This window comes from Elephas maximus, chromosome 9, assembly GCF_024166365.1.
Source record: "Elephas maximus indicus isolate mEleMax1 chromosome 9, mEleMax1 primary haplotype, whole genome shotgun sequence".
In the NCBI taxonomy this organism is placed as follows: domain Eukaryota; kingdom Metazoa; phylum Chordata; class Mammalia; order Proboscidea; family Elephantidae; genus Elephas; species Elephas maximus.
In genome coordinates this window covers 74,028,263-74,051,577 of record NC_064827.1, presented here as the reverse complement: position 1 = coordinate 74,051,577, position 23,315 = coordinate 74,028,263, and the positions used below count along the sequence as shown (strand labels likewise).

Here is a 23,315-nt window from a genome sequence, read left to right as displayed (position 1 = left end):
AATACAAAGGCATGAACTACTCATACATGCAACATTGGCTGAACCTCAAAAACATTATTTTAAATAAAAAAGCCAGACATAAAAGACTTTACTGTGTGATTTCATTTACATGGCATTCCAGAAAAGGCAAAACTTTTGAAACAGAAATCAGCACAGTGGTTGCCAGGGGTGGAGAAATGTGTGCGTGGGAGGATTGACGAAAAAGAGGTACAAGGGGGCTTTTTGGAGTGGAAACAATATTCTGTATCTTGACTGTGGTGGTGGTTACGCGGGAGTTTACATCTGCCAAATCTCACACAACCATACACCTAAAAGGTGTGTATTATACTGTGTGTAAACTTTATCACAGTAAACTTGACTTAAAACAATAAATATGCTTTCTGCAAAAGATGTGACTTGAAAAGAATACAACTCTATCTGTCCCTCAAAGGGACAGGCTTTTTTTCTTTGGCATAAACCTTATTTTATAGACTCCTGAGCCCTCTCACGGTATCTATTCTCAACAATATACAAACAACCCCGAATCTTTACCTACACTCTCTTCCTCTTTCTTGAACTCAAGAACCACAAGTCTAAGTGCAACTGTCTACTGGCACCTTCAGCTGGATACTCTGAACTACTCTGCCTAAAACTTAACTGTCTGATCCTCTATATTCTTACATGAAGTGTACTACTATTCACTCGGTGGTCAAAGAATCCTAATCATCTTTAACTCCTCTCATTATCACACTACTCACAAATCCTAATGATCCTTGCTCTACTTTCATTCATTTATCCTTTTAACTCTCTGTATAACTAATACCTTAGTACAACACACTGATAGCTTAGTGGATGAGAATCAGCATAAAGCCAATTCCCAGAAGGTGGAGATCAATCATATTCCCACGTTCCTAATTCTCCATTATTTCTGACATGAGCTGACTGTGCAGCACTCTCTCTCCTTCCCCAACCACTGGGGCTAGCTCAGGCTTTACCAGTTAAGGAGATACTATCTGTGTTAATTAGCTGGAACGACTTACAGAATTCACAGAAAATATTATACTTACTACTACTGGCTTTATTATAATAAAAGGATACATAAATTAGGATCTTCAAAAGGAAGAGATGCACAGGCAGGCCTGGGAAATTCCCAATGCAGAGCTGCCATGACTCAGAGAGGGCACATCACCCAGCCTTTGCGACCAGGAATCTCTCTCAGCCTTAGTGTTTGGGTTTTTATTGACCAGTCCTGCCCGATGGGCTAATCAAGCTGCCTGAGGTTAGTTGATATCAGACTTTTAGGTGAGTCTTTTCTGGTCTGCCAGACCCCACTTCTAAGCACAAATCCTCAGGTGTGGCCTGGAAGACCCAGACCAAAGCACCCCACTTACTCTAAATGTTATTTCTCTGAACCAAGGCTACAGGATGCCTTCTTTAGGGTGAAACTAAATCCCTTACTCCACACACAGGCTCTTTCATTTCACTTAAGCCTACTGCAAAGGTAGTGGTTTTCTGCCTCCTTTCTCTCTCTCATTTGATCTATCCTTCATATGGCCATTCAAGTTATAACTGCAAATTTTAGTTCTGATCAAGCACTGCCTTATTTTTAAATCCTTCCATGGCTCCTCAATGCCCACAGCATAAAGCCCAAATTCTTAAGTATTAATGAGTCTTTTCATAACTCTGTCCAACCTACCTTTCTAGTCTCTTATCAGTCACATCAAACTACTCAACGTTCCCAACACCTTAAACTTTCAAGCTTCCATACTTTGCATAGACTGTTCCCTTTCCTGGAAAGAAGTTCTCTGCTTCTCCTCTGTATGCTTGAAGAGCAAGCCTAAATTTTCACATACTCTAGATAGGGTTTAATCACTCCCTCATCAGGACTACCATAGTATTAGCATACATGTTTATTCTACCATTGCTATTTATTTTGAAAAATATTTCTTTAATGGGCCCCTTGAGAGAGACGGGGCATTATTAGATGGTAGAGATGGTTTCTTAAGTTATCTTTACATCTCCAAGGCTTTGGACAGTGACTGACTGGTACAAGATACATCTGTAATACATGTTTACTGAACTGGGTTTTATATATGAAAAGAAGACAAAGCAGTATGAATCTACTCTTCTACAGATTTTGGTTCAGTTACAGAAAAAGAAATCTAAACTATTTCAGCTTTGTTCATCTACTAAAAAAAAAAAACAAATAACTTCATTTACTATTACTCTGAGCAAATGTCACTAGTGTTTAACATTTACAATAACACTGCGAAGAACCAAAGAGCATGCTACAAAATGCAAGCAGTAAACTTTATTTTGAAGTCTAAGGAAGATTTCCAACCTAATTCAGCACAAATATGAATATAAAAAAGTAAAACAAAAATGTATGGATAGTACAACTAAAGGTCAGATTTAGATTTGGGTTTGTCCATGTAGTCTACATAAAGAAAAGAATGAAACTGAAAGACAAAAACAATGAACATGAAGTAGTGAATTTAGCAGCTACTGTAAACACAGACACAAATGTTTTAAGAACAGAGACTGCTTACAAAGCAGTGTGGTACTAAAACAAAAAAACTGGGGCTCAAAGCTGGCATGCGACACAATCACAGGGGCCATCATTCACATCATAAGCTCTTTACTAGAACGTTACCTCCTGGGTTACACAGTGGATGGTCTATGCAGCTGTATTTAGAAGCCCTACTATGAGTCAGAATCGACTCGACAGGACTGGTTTGGTTCTGGGTTACTTGGGCTCCATAGTAAGAAGGACCTGGGTTTGAGACATGGATCTGACACTAACTCTGTGACTGTGGACAAACCGCATCATCTATAAAATAAAGATGTTAATATCTACCTCACAGGGTTGTTATCAGGGTTCAGTGAGATAATAATAGTCTGATTATTGTGCACTTTTTTTTTTTTTTTATACATTTCGGGCATGATATCATGCAATTTTTACAGGGATTATCTTATTTCTCATCACATAGTACCTGCCAATTGGTGAGCATCGAGTAAGCATTAGTAATCCCCCATCCCAAAACAAAACCCACTGCCATCAAGTCTATTCCAACTCATTGGTGACCCTGCAGGACAGAGCAGAACGCCCTCAGAGGGTTTCCAAGGCTGTAAATCTTTATGGAAGCAGACCGTGGAGCAGCTGGTGGGTTTGAACTGCCCACCTTTCAGTTAGCAGCGAGTGCTTTAACCACTGCACCACCAAGGCTCCTTACCCCACCCCTCATCTGACTCTCAGCTTTTTCTAAATAAACTGTCCAGACTACTGGGCTGAGGCTGGAAAGAAAAAACAATAATAAACAAGTTAATTCTTCCACTTTTCAAGTTCCAGAGAAATCTAAGAACATGCCTACTATTCATACGCAAAAGAAACATTATTGGAGTAACACCTGTCCTTTCTAAATATGGACACCCTTCTGACGTAGTGGTTAAGTGCTACAGCTGCTAACCAAAGGGTTGGCTGTTCAAATCTGCCAGGTGCTCCTTGGAAACTCTACAGGGCAGTTCTACTCTGTCCTATTGGGTCACTACGAGTCAGAATCAACTTGCCAGCACTGAGTTTGGTTTGGTTTTTTTGGTTTCTAAACATATCATATAAAGGTAATAACTTATACGGTAGAAATGGCTGCAAGTTTATTTCCTTGAGAGCAAAATTACATTTATGGAACCAAAGGACAAAATGTTCCAAACCAACATTCAGAGTAATTTCTTGGTTTTAATTTTCTACTTCTAACTTTATAGCCCATTTCCCTTCACTGCAAGAATGTGAACTAGGTCTCACATAATTTGCCAATTATACAAAGCCACATTAGGTGGTTTGGAACCGTTTTCTAGGAGAGATCTTATGTCTTCCAGAAAGCATGCTTAGGAACTGACAGTTTGTGCTTGAGAAATCCCTAGATGATCAGAAAATTAATGACAAATAAATTCCTGATAATCTGCAGTTCCCATTAGTTGTTTCATATGCAGTGATTATATAAATGAAAATAGCTCAAACTGAGTCATTATACTCAGTGTGAAAGATGAGCCATCAGGAAACAAGTATATAATCCTCAATTCTGTTAGAAACCAAAACATAAAAGAAGAACCAGAAATGCAACTTGAATACTGGAACATACAGTTCTAAGCTCAAATCTGCTCACTTGTTCTATGACCTTTGATAATTCACTAAAATTTCTTGATGCCTCATTTTATAAATTACAGCTGTTCTTATATATGCAAGCTCTTTATATCTTCTTGTATAACTGAAGACTCAAAATTTCAAAATGTTACTATTAGAAATTACTAACAATATTCAAAAAGGGGAGTGGAAGGGGGCAGAAGCTAGTGCATTCATTCTGAAAAGCCAGCTGAAAAAAGATCCAAAATACTTAACGAATATTTCCAATGAATGCTGAGATTATGGCTGGGCCTTGCTTTACTTTTCTTAAAGTCTGATTTTATAACAACACACATTATTTTTATAATTAGAGAAAACAATAAAAAAGCTAGTTGCATCTTGGGAGAAAAATAAATGAAAGCACATCAGTTATACTGTACGCAGTGCTCCTAGCTCTATGTCATTTCATGCCTTTTGAACTTTCTACATGCCACAGACTAAATTCTTTGTTTGGGAAATTCTTAGTTATTCTTCAAGGCTTTGCTCAATGGCCACTCCTCTATCAAGCCTTTCTTTTCTTCATCAGGCAATAACTATGTTCTCATACAATTCTGTTCATACCTGGATTCTAGCACTTGACGAACTGTATCATGACGACCTACTCACTTATCTGTCTCACCCACCACCACCAACATGACCCCTTTAACTTAAATGAATGGCAGGAAAATCATACATTCTCCGTGTTCAGTAACTTTGCTTGTTGAATAAAAAAAGATTTGCATTACACTGGAGGTGATTAACTGATTCTTAAACAAGTAGTATCAGAAATTGAGCTAGAAGATTAATTTAGGCATTACTAAGTGAGATGAAATGATTTCTGTACCTGCCAGTTTTATTTTTTATTGTGATAAATATATACGCAATAAAACATGTCCCATTTTAATAATCTTCACAAGCACAGTTCAGTGACATTAATTACATTCATCAGGTCATTCAACCATCATCCTTATCTGTTCCCAAATTTTCTCAACATCCTTAACAGAAGCCTAGTGTACTCTATGCACTGAGTCCTCCTTTCTCCCTCCCTCCCGCTCACCCCTGGTAACCACTAATAAACTTTGGTCTCTACACATTTGCCTATTCTAGATATTTCACGTAAGTGGGATCATATAATCTTTGTCCTTTTGAGACTAACTTATTTCACTTAGCATAATATTTTCCAGGTTCATCCATGTTGTAGCATATACCAGGACTTTGTTTCTCTTTGTGGCTGAGTAATATTCCATTGTATGTAAGTATCACATTTTGTTTCCCTAGTCATCTGTCGATGGATATTCAGGCTATTTCCACCTTTTGGCTATTGTGAGTAGTGCTGCAATAAACACTGGTGTACAACGATCTCTGTGTGTTCCTGCTTTCAATTCTTTCAGATCTATACCTAGGATACCATATGCTAGATCATGCTGGAAATCTCTCTCAGTGAGTGAGCTTGTAAAACCTAAAATTAGATGATATCCCTACTAAAAACTCTCCAAAAATTTCCTTTACACTTTATAATACAGTCCAAATTCTTACTGCAGCCTACGAGATTCCACATGATCCAGCCCTGCCCATCTTTAGATCTCATCCCTTATCACTTTTTACCTTGTTCACTCTGCTCTAGTCTCTGGTCTAATAAGAATGAACCCTCTCTACCAAACTCCTGCCCCCATCTTTGTATTCACTGTTTCCTCTAGAAAGCTCTTTCCCCATGGCTTTCTTCTCACTTCATTCAAATCTCTGTTCAAATATCATCTAAAGATCTTCTTTATATTGGATTACACTTCAACATACAGAAAACAAAAATCCTCACAACTGGATCAAAAAGCAACATCATGATAAACGGAGAAAATACTGAAGTTGTCAAGGATTTCATTTTACTTGGATCTACAATCAAAGCCCATTAAAGCAGCAATCAAAAAATCAAACTATGTGTTACATTGGGTACATCAGCTGCTGAAGACCTCTTTAAAGTGTTAAAAAGCAAAGACATCACTTTGGGAACTAAGGTGCGCCTGACCCAAAACCCAAAAACCCACTGCTGTTGCGCCTGACCTAAGCCATGGTATTTTGAACTGCCTCATATGCGTGGAAAGCTGGACAATGAATAAGGAAGACCAAGAAGAAATGATGCCTTTGAAGTATGATGCTAGCAGAGAACACTGAACATACCATGGACTGCCAGAAGAATGAACAAATCTGTCTTGGAAGAATGCTCCTTAGAAACAAGGATGGCAAGACTTTGTCTCAGGTACTTTGGACATGTTATCAGGAGGGACCAGTCCCTGGAGAAGGACTTCATGCTTGGTAAAACACAGAGTCAGTGAAAAAGGAAGGCCCTCAACAAGACGAACTGACACAGGGGCTGCAACAATGGGCTAAAATGCAGCAACAATTGTGAGAATGGTGCAGGACTGGGCAGTGTTTCATTCTGTTATACACAGGGTTGCTATTAGTTGGAACCAACTTGACGGCAGCTAACAATAACAAAGACCTTCTCTAAAATAGTACCTGCCTTCACTCTTTATCCACTTATCCTGCTTTATTTTTCTTCACAACATCTAAATTTACCTGACATATCATTTATTTTCTTATTTTTTTAGTGTCTGTCTCCCCCATTAGAATATAAGTTCCAGGAGGGTAGGGAGCTTTATCTGTTTTGTTCACCACTGTATCCCCAGGACCTAGAACAGTACTTGGCACATAGTAGGCACTCAATAACACTTGCTCAATTAACAGTTATAAACAAGAACTGAAATATTTTTAGTTATTTACTTTTAAGGCAGAGCCAACATGGCACTATAGACAGAAGCACCATGCCGTCCCTCTGCAACAAAGAGCGGAAAACTAAGTAAAACAGAAACATCAATCCTGGGACCCTAAGATACAAATGAAGGAATATAAAACAAAACTGAAAAATTTACGACAGGGAAACAGAGAGGTCAATCTGTAATTGACAACAATATCAGAACAATAAAAGAGAATAAACAGTGTAGGTACAGAACTTTCAAATGGAGACAAAATCAAGATGCTATCAAGTAATAAAAAAAAGTAATAAGACTGCTTTAAACATAGGAAGACAGGTAAATTTCAAAGTAATAACAAAGAAAGTAAACAAACCTACTCATCAAAATAAAGAACAAAAAATCTTGGTAAATACAAAATCTACAAAAACAAAAGAAATAAAAAAAACACAAAAGGAATTCACCACAGAAGAGTAAGTGGAACAAAGACAACATCAGCACCACAAAAAAAGCACTATAAAATGGCACGATAAACTCACACCTATCAATAATCACACTGAATGTAAATGGCTTAAATACACCAATAAAGAGACAGAGTGACAGAATGTACATAAAAACAGGACCCATCAATATGCTGTCTACAACAGACACATCTTAGAAACAAAGCCATAAATTTATTAAAAATCAAAGGATGAAAAAATACATCAAGCAAACACCTACCAAAAAACAGGACTGATAATACTAATCTCAGAAAAAAAAGACTTTAAAACAAAATCCATCATAAAAGACAAAGAAAGGCATTATATAACGATTAAAGGGACAATCCGTCATGAAGACATAATCATAGTAAATTATCTACGCACCCAATGACAGGGCTCCAAAATACATAAAACAAACTCTAACAGCACAGAAAAGAGAAACTCATAGTTCCACCGTAACAGCAGGAGACTTCAACACACCACTCTTGGTAAAGGACAGAACATCTAGAAACTCAACAAAGATACAGAATATCTAAAGGCCACAAACAACCAACTTGATCTCACAGACATATATAGAACACTCCACCCAAAAGCTGCAAAGTACACACTCTCTTCCAATGTACATGGAACATTCTCCAGAATAGATAAAAAAAATCAAGTACATGGAAACTGAGTAACACTCTGCTTAAAAATCACTAGGTAATAGAAGAAATCAAAGATGGAATCAAATAATTCCTAGACTCAAAGAATGAAATCATACCAAAAGCTTTGTGACACAGCAAACGCAGTGCTCAGAAGTCAATTTATACCAATAGATGCACACATCAAAAAAGGGACAAAATCAAAACACTAGCCACACAACTATAACAAATAGAGAACAGCCAAAGAAGCCCAAAGCCACCAAAAGAAAGGAAATAATAAAGATCAGAGCAGAAATAAATGAAATACAGAACAGAAAAACAATAAAAAGAATCAACAAAACCAAAAGTTGGTTCTTTGAAAGGATTGACGAAATTGACAAACCACTGGCCGAATTCACTGAAGAAAAACAGGAGAGGATGCAAATAACCCCAATAAGAAATGAAGTGGGGGATATTACAAGAGACTCAACTGAAATAAAAAAGATCAGAACAGAGCACTATGAAAAGCTATACTTACAAATTTGAAAACATAGGGGAAATGCAACAATTTCTAAAAACACACCACCTACCCAAAATAACACAAACTGAAGTTGAAAATCTGTACAGACCCAAAACAAGAGAAGAAATTTAAAAGGTAATTAAAAAAAAAAAAAAACTTTCAACAATAAAAAGCCCTGGCCCAGGGGGCTTCACTGGAGAATTCTACCAAAAATTCAGAGAAGAGTTTACACCAGTACTGCTCAAACTATTTTAGAACAGAGAAATGGAAGGGATACTTCCAAATTAATTCGATAAAGCCAGCATAACCGATACCAAAACCAGGCACAGACACCACAAAAAAAGGAAAATTACAGACCAATAAATAGCTCTCATGTACATAGATGCAGAAATTCTCAACAAAATTCTGGCCGAAGGAAAACTCGGCATCACATCAAAAAAATAATACACCATGACCAAGTGGGATTCATGACAGGTACGCAAGGATAGCTCGACATTAGAAAATCAATCAACGTAATCTACAACATAAATAAAAGAATCACATGATTATCTCAACTGACACACAAAAGGCATTCAACAAAGTCCATTACCCATTCCTGATAAAAACTCTCAATAAATAGATATAGAAGGGAAATTTCTCAACAGAATAAATGGCATCTATACAAAACCCACAGCCAACATCATTCTTAACAGAGAGACTGAAAACATTCCCCCTAAGAACAGGAGCAAGACAATGATGCCCTTTATCACCACTTCTATTTGACACTGTGCTGGAAGTCCTAGCTAGAGCAACAAGGCAAGAAAAAGAAATAAAGGGCATTCAAATTGGTAAGCAAGAAATAAAACTGTTCCTATTTGCAAATAATATACTATACATAAAAAAGGAAAAGACTCCTTGAGAAAACTATTAGAACTAATAGAAAGATTCAGTAGCATAGCAGGATACAAGATAAACATATAAAAATCAGTTAGATTCCTACATACCAGTAAAGGGAACTACTAAAAGGATATTAGGAAAACAACACATTTATAATAGCCCCTAAAATATAAATTACTTAGGAATAAATCTAACCAGGGATGTAAAAGACCCATACAAAGAAAACTGCAAAACACTACTGCAAAAAAAAAAAAAAAAAAAGACCTACATAAATGGAAGACATACCATGCTCATGGACAGGTAGACTCAACCCTGTGAAAATGACAATTCTACCCAAAGCAATCTAGAAATACAATGCAATCTCAATCCAAATACTAACAGCATTCTTCCATGAGACGTAAAAATTAATCCTTAACATTATATGGAAAGGAAAGAGGCCACAGTAAGTAAAGCACTACTGAAAAAGGAGAATAAAGCAGGAGGCTCATACTAACTGACCTCAGAACCTACTATACAGCCACAGTAGTCAAAACAGCCCGGTACTGGTACAACAGACACACTGGCCAATGGAACAGAATTGAGAACCCGGATGTAAATCCATTCACCTACGGTCACCTGATCTCCGATAAGGGCCCAAAGTCTATCAAACGGGAAAAGACAGTCTTTTTAACAAATGGTGCTGGCAAAACCGGATGTCCATCTGCAAAAAAAATGAAACAGGACCCATACCTCACAGCATACACAAAAACTAATTCAAAATGGATCAAAGACCTAAATATAAAGCCAAAAACTATAAAGATCATAGAAGAAAAAAATAGGGTCAATGCTAGAGGCCCTAACACATGGCATTAACAGCATACAAACCAAAACTAACAATACTCAAACACTAGAAGATAAACCAGATAATTGGGATCTTCTAAAAATTAAACATGCTCATCAAAAGACTTCACCAAAAGAGTAAAAACAGAAGCTACAGACTGGGAAAAAAAATTGGCTGTGACAAATCTGACAAAAGGTCTAATCTTTAAAATCTACAAGAAAATTCAACACCTCTACAACAAAAAGACAAACAATGCAATTAAAAAATGCACAAAGATATGAATAGACACTTCACCAAAGAAGACATTCAAGCAGCTAAGGAATACATGGTAAGATGCTCGTAATCACTAGCCATTAGAGAAATATAATTCAAAGCCACAATGAGATACCATCTCACGCCACATTACTGGCATGAATCAAAAAATAGAAAATAACAAATGTTGGAGGGACTTCAGGGAGAGTGGAACTCTTATGCACTGCTGGTGGGAATGTAACATGGTACAACCATTTTGGAAAATGTTATGGCATTTCCTTAAAAAGTTAAAAATAGAAATACCATATGATCCACCAATCCCACTCCTAGGAATATATCCTAGGGAAATGAGAGCTGTCACACAAATAGACATATGCACACCCATGTTCACTGCAGCATTGTTCACAATAGCAAAAAGATGGAAACAACCCAGGTGCCCATCAACAGGTGAATGGATAAATTATGGTACAAACATAAAATGGAATACTATGTAACAATAAAGAACAATGATGAATCTGGGAAACATCTCATGACATGGATGAATCTGGAGGACATTATGCTGAGTGAAAAAAGTCAATCACAGAAGTACAAATATATGAGATCACTACTATAAAAACTCATGAAAAGGTTTACACACAAAAAGAAACAATCTTTGATGGTTACTAGGGAGGGGAGGGGTGGGAGGGAAAAACACTAAATAGACAACAGATAAGTGGTAACTTTTGCGAAGCCTAAGACAGTACACAGTACTGGGGAAGCCGTCAAAATTTGTCCAAGGCAAGGTCATGGAAGCTCCATAGACACATCCAAACTCCCTGAGGGACCAAATAACTGGGCTGAGGCCTTGGGGACCATGGTCTTGGGGAACACATAGCTCAACTGGCATAACATAGTTTATAAAGAAAATGTTCTACATTCTACTTTGGTGAGTAGTATCTGGGGTCTTAAAAGCTTGTGAGCAGCCACCTGAGATGCTCCATTGGCCTCACCTCATCTGGAGCAAGGGAATATGAAGAAAACCAAAGACACAAGGGAAGGATTAGTCTGAAGGGCTAATGGATCACAGCTACAACAGCTTCCACCACACTGAGTCCAGCACAACTAGATGGTGCCAGGCTACCACCACTGACTGCTCTGACAGGAATCACAACAGAGGGTCCTGGACAGAGCTGGAGAAAAATGTAGTACGAACTTGTAATTCACACACACACAGACACACACACACAAAAGTAAGACCAGACTTACTGGTCTGACAAAGACCAAAGAAACCCTTGAGAGTAAGCCGTCTGTACACCCTTATAAGTTCAATAACGAAGTCATTCCTGAGGTTCACCCTTCAGCAATAGATCAGACAGGCCCATAAAACAAAACGAGACTAAATGGGCACACATGCCCAGAGGCAAGCACAAGAAGGCAGGAGGGGACAGAAGAGCTGGCAATGGGGAACCCAAGGTCAAAAAGAGCAGAGTACTGACACATTGTAGGGTTGGCAACCTATGTCACAAAATAATATGTGTATTGTTTAATGAAAAACTGGTTTTTTCTGTAAACCTTCATCTAACATACAAAAAAAAAAAAATGTAGGGGTTGCCTTTAAAAAGAATTATTTACTTTTTAAGTAACCAACAATCTGTTTTTTTTTTAATATTCATAAAGAGCAACACAATAACAGTATGGGAAAATAACGAAGTAATAGCTATCTGGCTGAGAAAACAAACAGAAATGGTCAAAGGCCAGGTATTTAAAATTCTGTTTTAATAATCCTAAAGCTTATTATTATAAATAGCATTACTAACCTGCCACAACATGGCAGGTTACATTACATACACCTGGTCCAAAAGAAACAAGCATCTCTAATTTGATGGGAAAGTGAAAAGAATGCTAAAAGAATGATAAACGTTTATAACTGTAACCAAGTTTTGACAGAGGTATTAGAAGATTCAGGAGGAGGTAATCAAAGTGAAAATCCTCAATCAAATATAAGCTTGTCACTATTATTAACTATAAATAAAACACTCTAGTATTAAAAAAAATGTATTATTTCCTTGTTTTCATTTTTCTCCCATATACTTTCCCTGCTAAGGCCAAGCTTTAGGAATGGGCTTAGCAAGACTAAACAAAATAAACAGTTACGGAATCTTACCTTGAGTCCTGTTTTTTCATCATCACTTCCATTATTTGTAGATGGTGTCTCATCTCCTTGCCTGGAAACCAAGACAAAATCTTCACTATTAAGAGTAGATACTGAGTCTGAGGAGACACTGATTTTTCCAACAGAAGCCTTGTCATCCATGACTCAAGAATGAGGCTCAACTCATGAATGATTAAATATTTTAAAAACGTCTGAAAAACAAAAACCATAAAGATACTCATATAGAACTTCTGCCAGATACTCAATTATCCTCTAATTCTTACAAAACACATATGGAAAAACTTAAAAAAAAAAAAAAATCCAAAATACATCCCCAAGACTTTTATCACACTTTAGGCTTTTTATTTCAGACAATAAAGGAATTTCATACTGTTCAGGGCCAAGATATTTCAGACTCTGAAAAAATAAATAAATAAAATATATTCCCTTTGGAATAACCCTAGGAAACCTACAGTGATTCCTTTGGCATATGCTGAAACTCTAGGCTTGGCTTACAAAAATAGTTCTTCTGTTTTCTATCCCTAAATTTGCAAAGCTGTACACATAAATGAAAATGAAAGCACTCAGGACAGTAACAAAGGTTTTCCTAACATTGTTGATTCTTAAATTTCAATACTAACAATGTGCTTTTAAGAAGCGAAATTTCACATTAACACTCAACAGAGATAAATTCAAGGCCAAAAAACCCACTGCCATCGAGTGGATTCCGACTCATAGCGACCCTATAGGACAGAGTAGAACTGCCTGATAGAGTTTCCAAGGAGCGCCTGGTGGATCTGAACTGCTGACCTCTTGGTTAGCAGCCATAGCACTTAACCACTACGCTGCCAGGGTTTCCAAATTCAAGGCAGGGCAAGCATAAATTCTAGAGCTAGGAAATATCTTAAGTAGCGAGAGATCCAAAGTCCATTAATAACTCAATATCCCCCATCCCCTGGTTTCTCAATATGAACATTAGTAATAAAAGAATTTCATGCCAAAAATCCCCAACAAAAAGTACAAAGATGTGTCCCTTACAAAAGCCATTAAATTATTTATTGACTCCTGGAATAAAACTCAAACTTATTTACCATTTTAAAACCTGATTCTGCATACTTTGCGGCAATATTTCCATTTGGCTGCCCAAACAACCACAGAACAATACAGCATTATACTCAGACAGCTTTAACCAATTTAACAAAAGTAACTCTAGCTCTGTGTTCATCTTGCACCTCTCAAGGCAGTATGATTAAGAGGGTCTGTTCAATCTCTCCAATTAAGAAGTCCTGATATAATCTCTGAGTGTTATATTCAAATAATACTGTTAAAACAGATAAGGAAAAGACAACTCCAAGAGGAGAAGTAAAATTACTTAATGACATGTCTAAAGCTATAATCCTGGACTCTCCTACTTTTTAAACTTATTCCTGTTTGAAGACTATCAGAGCCTCACATTTCACTGGACAAAGTATACACACACAGTGTGGCATTCAAAAACACTTTGAGATGCAGTTTTGAAAAAGTGAAAGAAAAATGTAGCTTTGACTCATCCATTCAATAAATACTGGGTGTCTAGTTTGGGTTTAGCGTACCAAAGGGCAGGATATAGTGAACAAGAGAAATTAGACCCTTGCTCAAAAGGAATTTACAGCTTAGCAGAGAACAGAGGCAAATTGTATAGACTAAGTGTACTGATTTAGGGTGAGAAAAAAATATAAAATATGTTGGGAGAGCAGTTAACTTAGACTTGGAGAGTTAAGAAATATTTTAGAGGTAATGTCTTTGCTGAGGATATATATTTTAACACCTCCAGGTATTTGCCCTGATAGTATGCTTTTCTTAAAAGTGGTTTCCTTGCTTCTGTACCAGATCAACTCCAACTCATCATTCATGACCTAACCCTCCTAAATAGCCTTCTCATGGATTCTCCCACCAGAGCCAAATACGTTACTTCCTTTATCTCTCTTCCCAAAGCATTTTATATTTGCCTTTTTTATGTTTTTTTTATTATGTCGTATTACAACTAGACGGTGAATATCCTTTAATCTTCACATCTCTGTTTCACAGATGAGGAAACTGAGGCTTAGAGAGGTAGTGTAACTTGTTCAAGGTAATCTAACTAGTTCACAGTAATGTAACTAGAGGCAAAGCCAAAAATTCAACCCAGTTATCTCTGACCACAGAAGCTGAGCTCTTTCCATTAGATTATGATGCCTTTCTAATAATGCCACAAATTTGGGTCTCACCCCCACTCAGCACTGGGTAAGGAAGTCTTTTATCTTTTTTAGAACTTGTATTTTAGATGGGATTTTCAAGCTCAATTTACCTTTTTTCCATCTTTTAAAATGTGATTAAGAGTAGGACAGCACTTGTTGTTGTTAGGTGCTGTTGAGTTGGTTCTGACTCACAGTGACCCTGTGTATAACAGAATGGAACACTGCCCTGTCCTGCGCCATCTTCACAATTGTTGGTATGCTTGAGCCCACTGCTGCTGCCACTGTGTCAATCCATCTTGTTGAGGACAGTCTGGGCAAGTTCTCTAAAGCTATGATCTTGGAGACACTAACAACTTTATGTAATACTCTGGACTTAACATACTGTGGCATTTACAGATACTATGGAATTGAGAAGATTCGGCAGGCTCAAAAGTTCCACCTTTTCTTTGAGGAGTGACAGGAAAATGTTTTATGAGATTCTTTACAGTTTGTTTTGGCAACTGAAAGTAACTGAATCACTCAGTGGGAATGAGGTTTATCTAAGTAGCACAGGAAAAACTTCACAATAAGAATTCCCTTCTCTGGCCTCCAAAGACAGAAAGAAGAGTCCATAACAGCCAAGTGCTCTGGATAAGACTACCCCTTCTCTGGCTTTCACAATGAAAAAGGGCCCCAGAACTTACAGCATGCCTGGCAAAACTCTAGACTATTCAGTCTGTCTGGAGACCATCAGGGCTAATTTTCTTTTGTTTTCAAGCTGTATTTACATCAGTCACCAAAAGAAGCCCCTTGCTCTAATTCTTCATCCTTCAGGCGCTAATTCTAATTTCCATAGATAATGCACTAAAAACTGCCTCTCTAAAACACCTGCACTGCCATCTCCTTTTCTACCTTTCTCCATAGCACTTATCACCATTTGACATACTTTACATTTTAGTCATTCCTAAGTATCCTGTAAGTTGGAACCTAAGCTCCATGAAGGCTAAGATTTTTATCTGTTTCACTAACTACTGTATCCCTACCACCTGGAACAACACCTAGCACATGGTAGATATTCAGATATTTATTAAAGAAGATAAATGATAAAGATGGAAAGGAACGAGAGCCACCTATTGAAAAGACTGCCTTCTACAGACAAACAGGAACAGTAGTCATATTTGTGATGGTGAAGCATACAATCAGGTGTTAGAAAAAACCTGAGTTAGAACACTGGTTTTACTACTTACTAGTAGTTTGAGCTTGGTCACAATGAACCTCACTTTTCATAACTGAAATGGGATACTACCTACTTTATAGAGCTATTGTTTAACAGTTACTAAGGTTTGGTTTTTGGTGGTTTTTAGAGGGTCACTATGAGTTGGAATCAACTCAAAAGCAATGGGTTTTGGTACATATCTGTAAGGAGCCCTGGTGGCGCAGTAGTTAAGCACTCTGCCACTAACCAAAAAGTCAGCAGTTCGAATCCAGCAGCAGCTCCTTGGAAACTCTATCAGATAGTTCTACTCTATGGTATAGGGTCGCTATGAGTCGAAACTGACTCGAAGGCAACGGGTTTGGGTTTTTTTTTTTGCTGGCACAGCAGTTAAAGCACTCAGCTGCTAACTGAAAGGTCAGTTGTTTGAATCCACCAACTGCTCTGTGGAATAAAGATGTGACAGTCTGCCTCTGTAAAGATTCCGGGCTCATTTGCTCATCCTAACAATTCTGTAGGGTAGAGTAAGGTTCTTTATCCCATTTTAAATAATATACATATGAATGTTCCTGGTAGTTGGCAGGCACTCACAGATTGTTTCCTTCTTTTATAGGAGCGATGAGTCTAGACCCATGTAACGTGCCCAATTACCGACAGGGCCAAGTTAGCTGGTGCAACTTCAGGCATGTTTCCTTCTCCATACCTCTTTTAATAAAGTCAAGTCACTTGAAATGATAGGTAATTTTGTTTAGCTGTACAGCATCCTGCATCATACTTAAAAGTTCAGATATGCTATATTTTTCATTATTTATGAAAGTCCTTGCTGATCAGAAACTTTGAAAATTACTCTCTTGATGCCAATATTCCCTATAAACTTCTGCTCAAACTCACTACTCTGTGCCATACGTGACAATTTTATACTCAACTATGCATGTCTGCAAAGTCCATGGCAAAAAATGCACCTCAATCTTGCCAAATGAAGATTCAGTTTCATTCTCAATCTCCTGTTAAACACTCCAGGCTGAGCTAATAGAGAAATGGAAAATGAACTAGCTATCATAAAGGCTCTTTTGACTGTCCTTCAACAGCAATGGATAATCAATGTTTACTTTTTAAAAACTTGATTTTTGGACAGAGCACTATTGGATATTTGTATTGTTTCTAGTTACACTGTTCTGAGTAGTAACATAAACAGTGAACTTTCAGTGGCATGGACTTAACGTGTGATTTAAAAAAAAAAAAAAACCTGTTGTTGTCAAGTTGATTTCAACTCATTGTGACCTGTAGAACAGGGAAGAACTGCCCCCATAGGGTTTCCAAGAATGGTTGGTAGATTTGAACTGCTGGCCTTTTGGTTAGCAGCCTAATGCTTAACCATTGCGCCACCAGGACCCCAATGTGTGAACTACCTAGCTTGATGAAAAGAGGTGTGTGTAAAAGTTGTAATTGAACTTGGTGTGCTTGAGATAAAAAATGTGCTAGTTCCTAGCCACTAGTCCAGGGCTCTGATTCATCTTTATTTCCTTGGTTTGCTTGAGACTTTTTCTTCTTTAAGGAGTAGTATTAACTACCTCCACCTCAATTACTTCAATGCGGCTGACTCCCCACTCTCACTGAACATTCCCTCTCAAATATCTGGCCCTCTACCTCTCATCAACCTTCACTGAACATCCTCTTTCAAAAACTATAAATGACACAAAATTTCAAAACCCAAGGAGTTCTTTTCAGTTCTCATTTTACATCTATCCACAGAGGTAAAAGAAAATGCTGATGATTTCCAGAGTTTGATACTTATCTTTTTGCTTCCATTTTCTGCCTCTGGCTATCTTTTCTGAGTCATCATTTAGGTTCCTTTTCTTCTGTCCATTCTTTAAATTCCATCCTGTCCCTCTTTTGTTTTCTCACACTTTTCTTGGGCTATCTCATTAGCTCACACAGTCCTAACTTTTAAATGTACAGACCATCATGTTCTAGCCCTGCCTTTCCTCTGAGTTCACTGTGGGTATTTGTCTTACGTTTTCTTTCTTTTCTATTCAGGATTTAGTGTCTGATATGTGTCAGGCACTAGATATAGGGTTACGGTGAGGAATGAGGTACTCTTTACCTTTGACAGACTTAGAACGGTAGGAAAAAAGACAAACAAGCAATTACAATATAGTATAAAAACCAGAAAACCAACCCAGTTGCCGTAGAGTTGATTCTGACTCATAGCAACTCTATAGGACAGAGTAGAACTGCCGCACAGAGTTTCCAAGGAGCGGCTGGTGGATCTGAACTGCCAACCTTTTGGTTAGCAGCCACAGCTCTTAACCACTACGCCACCAGGGTTTCCACAATATAGTATAGTGATGGCTATAATAGAGTATGCAAAAGTTGTTACAAGAATACATTGAAAGGCTATGCTACATGTGTAACCATTTCAAAACCAATTATAAATGTACAAAATCAAATCATTTAACCCCCCGTTGTTGCACAAGTATATTCTTCCTCCTAGGTCCTCTATTCTGGTTAACAACCACTGATCCAAGATACAAAGCTCAAAAACCTTTTTCTCACTCTTCCTTGGAACTCTAATGGATTTTAGCTCCAAACATACTTCTGATGTCTCCCATCTCTCATGTCACTGACTTAATACTTTTTGCTCTTTCTACAACAATTCTTCCTTTTAGACTCTCTCTAATCTATTATCTACCTCCCATAATTATTTTCTAAAACTCAGATCTGACAATATATCCCACCCCTCCCCCCTTTCCCAAAACCTTTGATTGTTCCTGACTGAAGGCAATAAAATTCAAACTCCCTATATCATTTAAAATTATTTAAAATCTGGAACTAATCTACTGTTCTAGTTTTATCTCCTATCAAATCCTATCAGAAAAGTCATCAAATATGTCACATGTATTTTTATACTTTCAAGCCTTTCCACAGGCTGCTCTCTAAGCTAGGAATGTGTCTCCATCTCCCCAACTAGCCATGCGCCCACACCAGCCATCTGGTGATGCAATCAAATACTCAACCTCCTCTTTCTCTTCTGCAATGTTCACTATTTCTTGTAGGGTTCCTAAGGTTTTCTGGCATTTATAGCACTTACCACACAGTAATACAACACTATACCTCTTTTCTATCTCAATATATTGATTGATACATTCACTCCAGAAACACTAAGTATAAGCCAGCATGCTAAATGCTGGGAATATAACAGGCACATACAAAGAGCCTTGTAGATGGGGATCTTATGAACAAATAAAACTACTTGTAGACAGGGATCTTATGTCTTATTCACATAACAGGTACTCCCCAATTTACAATGGGCTTCTGTTCCAACAACTCTGTTGTGAGTCAGCTCTGACGTTAAGTTGGATACCTCCTTGTTTTTCGTTTGTTTTCATTACTATTGCTTTTACTATCAGTATCTTTATAAATCTGATCTTTGTCTGTGGGGGTTGGAAACATTACATATAGACTTAGATATATTTTAAGATCTCATGTAGTACATATTACTGAAGATAAGATGTACCAAAAAAAAAAAAAACACCAGATGGTTGTATATGCAGTTCATCTTAACTTGAATAGGTCTTAAGTTGGGGATTACCTGTATCTTCATATCCTTGCTTACTAGCAGTGCACAATAAATTTGGTTAGTTGAATAACAGTCTTTCATCAGTGTGTAACTAGTACAGTCTGAGTAATTCAAAGAAGGTGGATGACAGATATGCTTTATTACATCCATGTGATTGGGGATATGGTGATTGGAATGAAGTAGATGAAAAGGTGTCACGGATTGAATTATGTCCCCCCAAAAAAGTATGTATCAACTTAGCTAGGCCATGATTCCCAGTACTGTGTGGTTGTCCTCCATTTTGTGATTGTCATGTTGAGAGGATTAGGGTGGGATTATACCACCACCCTTACTTAGGTCACCTCCCTGATCCAAGGTCAAGGGAGTTTTCCCAGGGTGTGGCCTGCACCACTCTCAAGAGAGAAAAGAAAAAGGAAGCATGCAGAGAGTTGGGGACCTCATACCACCAAGAAAGCTGCAGCAGGAGCAGAGTACATCCTTTGGACCTGGGGTCCCTGCACCTGAGAAGCTCCTCAACCACGGGAAGATTGAGGACAAAGGCCTTCCTCCAGAGACAACAAAGAGAGAAAGCCTTCCCCCTGGAAATGACACCCTGAATTTGGACTTGTAACCTACCAGACTGTGAGAGAATAAATTTCTCTTTGTTAAAGGCATCCAACTGTGGTATTTCTGTTATAGCAGTACTAAATGACTAATACAAAAGGACTACCCTTGAGTGTGCCTGATTGATTCTTCAAGTTCTCAACTGTCACAGCCAAAAACAGTAAAATAATACTGAGTCACAAAGCACAATTTGGATTCCTTTTGGACCAAAACAAAACACTCTTATCTATCAATTTCCTCCCAAGCCCTCATCATTTTTGTTGGTCAACCAATGACAAAATGAGTAAAGCTTTGGGCTCTTGGGGGGATGTTTAAATCATCCTGCTTCGTCTAGAGAAACAATAACATGTATTAGTTCCTGTGTGCCAATTACATGCCCAACGTGGCACTAAGAAGTTGTATACGCATTGTTACTAATCTTCACACCAACTTTGCCAGATGGGTATTATTTCGTGTTTCAAACTGAGGCTTAGTTAAGTAACTTGCTTAAGTTTACAAAGAAAACTGTGGAACTTGATGGAAACTCAGGTCTTCTAGGTACCTCTGTCCTTTTCTGGACTGCATATGCCTCTTCCTTGATGTACCTATCTCCATTCTTGCCCCATTCCAATCCATCCTCTATGCTGCTCCCTGCTGTATCCTTCTAGAACACAGATCTGATAAGATTACTCTGTCTAGAAAAAGAACAAGACAGAAAACGGCAAAAGAAGTAAGTCTCAAAGATGGTGTAGCAAGTCAGTTCTTGTGGGATTGTAGCCCTTTAAAATTAAACAATCATGGTACAAAAAAGCTATGAAAATCTTAAGAGTATTAGTCTCAGGGCTTTTTCCCCCCTGGCTATGAACTTTGTTTCCCAGCATTCATTTTAGTGTGAATTTCTCACAGCCTAGCCCTAGGAAGCATGAGACAAATCTAACAAAACTCAATGGCAAGCCATCCTGTCTTTATAAAAATAAATTCCTTTCCACCACCACTAATTGCTAAACAATAGATGTGCCTTTAAGTCAACTGAATCTGGGGACTATTTCTTTGGCATTTTTTCAGTGAGCTAAAAGAACCACATTAATTTAAGCTTTCTGATTAATTTCAGCTTAGCCTAAAAAACTTAAAAGAAAATAAAACTTAATCATCTTGGGCCTACTGTACTTAAAGGCAAGAAAAAGCTTATCTGAAAGTCACTTTTAGGCGAATTTTAACCTACAATGCCTGTGACAATTTAATTATTTAAACTACTAAGTGGCTCTTTTAGTTCAACTTCAGATGAACGAAGAAAGATACCTTAATTTAGGATAAAAAAAAATTTGGAAAAAAAAAAAAAAGATTTTAAAACCTGACTTTAACACTGTAGGTTCTCTAGGATAAAATTTAAGGAGTCCTGGTGGTGCAACAGTTAAGCACTTGGCTACCAACCATAAGGTTGATGGTTCAAACTCACCCTGTGGCTCCGAGGAATAAAGACCTGGCAATCTGCTTCAGTAAAGACTACAGCCAAAAAAACCCTATGAGGCAGTTCTACTCAGTCACATGGGGTCACTATCAGTTGATATTGACTCAACAGCACCTACCGACACGATAAAATTCACAAAATCAATATAGTAAAGCGTCTGAAGTGAGAGTCAAAGTTTTCAGTTATTTCTCAGTTTCTCATGAGTACTCAAGTCAGTGGCGTAGTGGTTACGCGCTACGGCTGCTAACCAAAAGGTCAGCAGTTCCAATCTGCCAGGCGCTCCTTGGAAACTCTACGGGGCAGTTCTACTCTGTCATATAGGGTCGCTATGAGTCAGAATCGACTCGACGGCAGTGGAGTGGGTACTCAAGTTTTATTAGGACTTTTTAAAGTTAACCATCTAGTATTAAGAAGAAAAAAAATTACCAGACTAAGACTTGAACTCCTAGCCCGTTTTGATGTGACCTGGACCATTTTGTGGCTTAAGTTTTCTCATATGTAAATTGAGGACTGAACCTTTTCTACTCTTTTGTGAATACGAAAATCCAGGAAAAGGAAAAAAAAGCCAGGTGCTTTTCAATACAATTACTGTTGTTGTTAGTTGCTGTCAAGTCAATTCTGATTCACGAGGATCCCATGTGTGTGGAGTGGAACTGCTCCAAAGGGTTTTCAAGGCTGCGACATTTCAGAAGCAGGTTCTGCCAGGCCAGTCTCCTAAGGGGCCTCTGGGTGGCTTTGAGGTCCAAAGCTTAACCGTTGGCACCACCCCTAAGTAGGCATGGTTAGCTCCATTTTTACATATGAAGAAACTGAGTTTCAGAGTCATTAAATAGCTTACCTTCAGTCAAACATTAAGTAAGCATAAGACTTGGGATATCCATGTCTTTCTGATCCCAAAGGTGATACTCTCCCCACTAATGAAAGGTACAAGAGATGTTGATTATTTGAGTGCAATACTTTGACACCTGAAAAAATAAAACCATGTAAGTGGTTTTCCCAAGTTCCTGTGGATATTCCAGGAAGCAGCACTTTAACTTTTTCCAAAACTCTAGGTGTGTTGGCTTTATGCCATCTCAACATACTCTCTCTAAAACTAAATTATTTAAATTGTTATTTGGATGCCATTTCCACAATAGAAATCTACCCCTGGGAACACAGAAAACGTTAGCTTAATGTTAATGTACTACTCACTCACGAGATCAAATTATATTTCCGATCTTCCTAGTATCTTGGTCTTTATACTTTCTAGAACAGATTCCTAAAGCCTAACAGAACTTACACTAGCATTTTATAAATATAAAAATATGAGTAAAAATATGTACCATCCAAACACTTTTCTTCTTCTTAGGAAATAATATAGTTTCTTCCCATCTATAGGTAAGAAAATAAATCTATTCCATTTACAATATCAACTTGTCTACACTTCGATGCGAAATGTTTGTTATCATTCACTTCTCCTTAATCTATGTGAATATCAAGCAAGCAAATCATTGAAAAGATGACCAAGGCCTAAAAGAAATGCAATAAATATTGTTTCTCTTTTCTATAACCTCTGTTTAATTTTCAGAGGAATGTGTATGGGCAAACCACGGTGTTTGAAAGAAGACACATGTTTTCTGGGCCTGCTGAGATGAGAAGGCCCTGGTGCATGGTTACTTAGGGATAGAAGGACATTTGATAAGTATGTGGCATAGGTGGTT

The 23,315-nt window shown here is 37.7% G+C and overlaps 1 protein-coding gene across 8 annotated transcripts in view; it reads right to left on the bottom strand.

Annotated features, from left to right (window-relative positions):
* RABGAP1 (RAB GTPase activating protein 1) overlaps positions 1-23,315 on the bottom strand; it is a 176,176-nt gene that overhangs the window by 145,440 nt on the left and 7,421 nt on the right. For 2 of the 8 annotated variants that reach the window (XM_049896827.1, XM_049896828.1), the window contains exons 2-3: positions 22,454-22,529; positions 12,590-12,789 (exon numbers count right to left, since the gene is read on the bottom strand). In XM_049896827.1, coding sequence (XP_049752784.1) covers positions 12,590-12,739 — 150 coding nt within the window. In that variant the 5' untranslated portion in view covers positions 12,740-12,789; positions 22,454-22,529. Of the gene's footprint in view, positions 1-12,589; positions 12,790-20,709; positions 21,274-22,453; positions 22,918-23,315 lie in introns of those variants that run through there. The other 6 variants (XM_049896823.1, XM_049896826.1, XM_049896822.1 and 3 more) reach the window with 5 other exon arrangements.